The sequence below is a fragment of the Octopus bimaculoides genome, chromosome 2 (genome assembly GCF_001194135.2).
Source record: "Octopus bimaculoides isolate UCB-OBI-ISO-001 chromosome 2, ASM119413v2, whole genome shotgun sequence".
NCBI classification, from domain to species: domain Eukaryota; kingdom Metazoa; phylum Mollusca; class Cephalopoda; order Octopoda; family Octopodidae; genus Octopus; species Octopus bimaculoides.
Genome location: NC_068982.1, coordinates 169,410,099 through 169,412,855, shown reverse-complemented (window position 1 = coordinate 169,412,855; position 2,757 = coordinate 169,410,099). Strand labels below are relative to the sequence as shown.

The window sequence follows — 2,757 nt, the reverse complement described above, 5'->3', positions numbered from 1 at the left end:
AAATCAGATGTTAAACGATGATTATGACAACAGTGACAAAGAGGAGGACGACGACAACAATGATGAAGAGGAGGATGCTGCTGACGCCAATGCCATTGCCGACAATATTGTGATATTCTCATCAGGTCTGTAAGGGTGACACAGATGGTAACACACCCAGCGCAGTTATTAATTTTGTTGATTAATGACTGAGTTCAAATCCTACCAGTCCACTTCAACATTGCATTGTAGATCAGGATTCACGAAAAGCCCCAGTAATGTAGTGGACAGAGATGACATCATCAGCAGGACATTTTACTTAATATATAGGATTTATTTCTTAGACCTGGAGAATTTCTACTGGTTCAGTCAAGAGGACACAAGCTGAAAGGTCAAAAGTTCATATTTGGATGATGAAATGTGAAGTTGCATTCTAATCCTGACACTATCTATAAATATGTACAGCAGAGAGTTACTGCTTGCCAGTAGGTGTCAGATGAATGGATTGTGTCATTTTACATGAGTATGAAGCTATATATTTCTAAGAGTAGGGTTGTTCACTAGAGAACCTCAACTCCTAGGGCTGCTGTTGTGACTTATTATACAACAGTCTTTTCTATCTGCCTTGCCTGTGTGTCAAAGCTCAGTTCTCAGCTCATGATTTGCATGTCCAGTCACCGGTTTTTGCCTATATATCTCTGCCTATGTATACCCTTCCTTCTTTCTCCTTCCACAGATTTTTGAAGAATGGTCTTTACATGGCCTTATTATCTCAGTTCTCTTTTCATTACTGTTGCGAGAAGGCTTTTCTAGAGGCCACTATGATGCCAATTAGTTTCACAGTCCTGCATATTTTTCATGTGGCTGAAGTATGAGATACCTAAGATGTTGTGTTAGTATCTCATTTCCAGTGCCAGCATATTTCCCTGTATCTATTCATTGCTCACATACATAGAGGAAGATGAACAGTAACAGTGCATGCAAGTATCTGAACATGCTCTTTATGGCAATGTTTCATCATCATCATCATCAATGTTTCTATATCATTGGTTTCAGTTGCTTAGTGCAAGGGTAAAGACACTTGAATTTTATGGACTAGATACTTACTTTATAGATTTATAGTAATGAAAGGCAAAGAGGGCCCCCAACGTGGTTTGAATTCAGAATATAGAGCAAGAAGACTAAATAGTAAATTCAAACAGGCTCTAGCATTTCTGCTATCTTTCCACTTTAAGCCTTTAGCATTCAGATTATTTCATCAAATGTAATGCATATTTATTCACATTATTTTGAATTAATCATGTATTGTTTTCTGGTATCACTTTCGATCATGTGATTGTTATTTCTAAAATGACATTGTAGGGTAGGTGTAAGAGGTCAAATCTGGCCAGTTTGAACATAAAACAGGTAGGATATTTGAGCCAGATATGGCCAGTTTAAATGCTAAAAGGTTCAGGAAATGATAATTAAGTAGCTCAATACCCATCACTACACTGCTACAGATTCTTAACTACTGCTTCTTGGTGATAAGCTGATTAGAGGACACTCCTCTTGAAAATGGTACTACTCAACGATAGATCCTCTTGTAGTCACTTGACCTGTTAAAAATAGCTGTCAAATTTCTATCAAATGATGCTCCATGTCTTGTAAAAATGCTAATGCTGATGCACTATGTATGAGAAAACAATCTTTGACCAGAGGTTTTCTCACCAAGATTAATTTGGGTTAAATGACGGCAGCATATATGAGTAACATTTATGGAAATATATTCTGTTTGATTATGACCTATCTCTTAAATATTCTTTTTCCAGCTGACCTAAACACTGGCCCAGTAAAAGTAAAACCAAGAAGTGATAAGCTAGGTAAGGGAAATTTCCTTATGTAATCAAATAACAAAAATTACTACTAAAACGTTTTATCCCTATGATAGTTTTAACAAATTAAAATCTGAACTTCAAGGAAATCAGTAGTGGTCTGTGTGAGCAAAAATTCACTCAGCAAAGTTCACAAATCTGTTTGTAAGAGGACAAGAATTTTCATCTTGCCACATTGTATAAACTTATCCAAATTTAGGAGTATAACCTAAGCCAGGTCAAGTGAGTTATATCAGTTTGACCTATCTTGAATTGACTTTTTCTTTTTTTCTTTTTTTTTTTTTCTTTAAAAAGAAAATAGATGTGGTTAATGAAAAAGGATGTTTATGATGTTTCTGACAAAAGTTACTACCTTATCCTGTATTGCTCTATAATGATCTGAACGCTGAAGTAAACTTGAATAGAAAGATCTAGGGATGCTCAACCTCACTGACAGTGAACTGGCATTACAACATATGCCAAAAAAAATGCCATGTGGCATTTGTTGTGTCTCTCTGCACTCCAAGTTCAAATCCTGCCAACATCAACTTTGTCTTTCATTCTTTTGGAGTGAGTAGATAAAGTACCTGTGAACAGTAGATCAGTTTGGTGACATTGTTAGAGCATTGGACATGATACTTTGCTGTAATTGTTTCAGCTCTTGGTGTTCTGAGTTCTTGAGCAGCTGATTTAACACCACCACTTGGTCCTTTGCTGCCTTTAGCCTAGTTCATTCTACCGCAAGTATTCAATGCAGATCTTATAACTTCCTCCCTTATCCCAGCAGCCTGAAAATACATATACGCATATATATTAAAACAAAAAGTAAAATTCTGGTCATAGTTACCAATGGTTTCACATCCATGAAAGCCACAGCCTTGTGGACAGCTCATTAGACTCTCTCTCTTTCTCTCTCTCTCTCTCT

General features: G+C 36.5%; 1 protein-coding gene across 4 annotated transcripts in view; it reads left to right on the top strand.

Annotated features, from left to right (window-relative positions):
- LOC106876845 (protein SERAC1) overlaps window positions 1-2,757 on the top strand; it is a 29,899-nt gene that overhangs the window by 10,387 nt on the left and 16,755 nt on the right. For all 4 annotated transcript variants that reach the window (XM_052965726.1, XM_052965724.1, XM_052965725.1 and 1 more), the window contains exon 5: window positions 1,791-1,841. In XM_052965726.1, coding sequence (XP_052821686.1) covers window positions 1,791-1,841 — 51 coding nt within the window. The remainder of the gene's footprint in view (window positions 1-1,790; window positions 1,842-2,757) is intronic.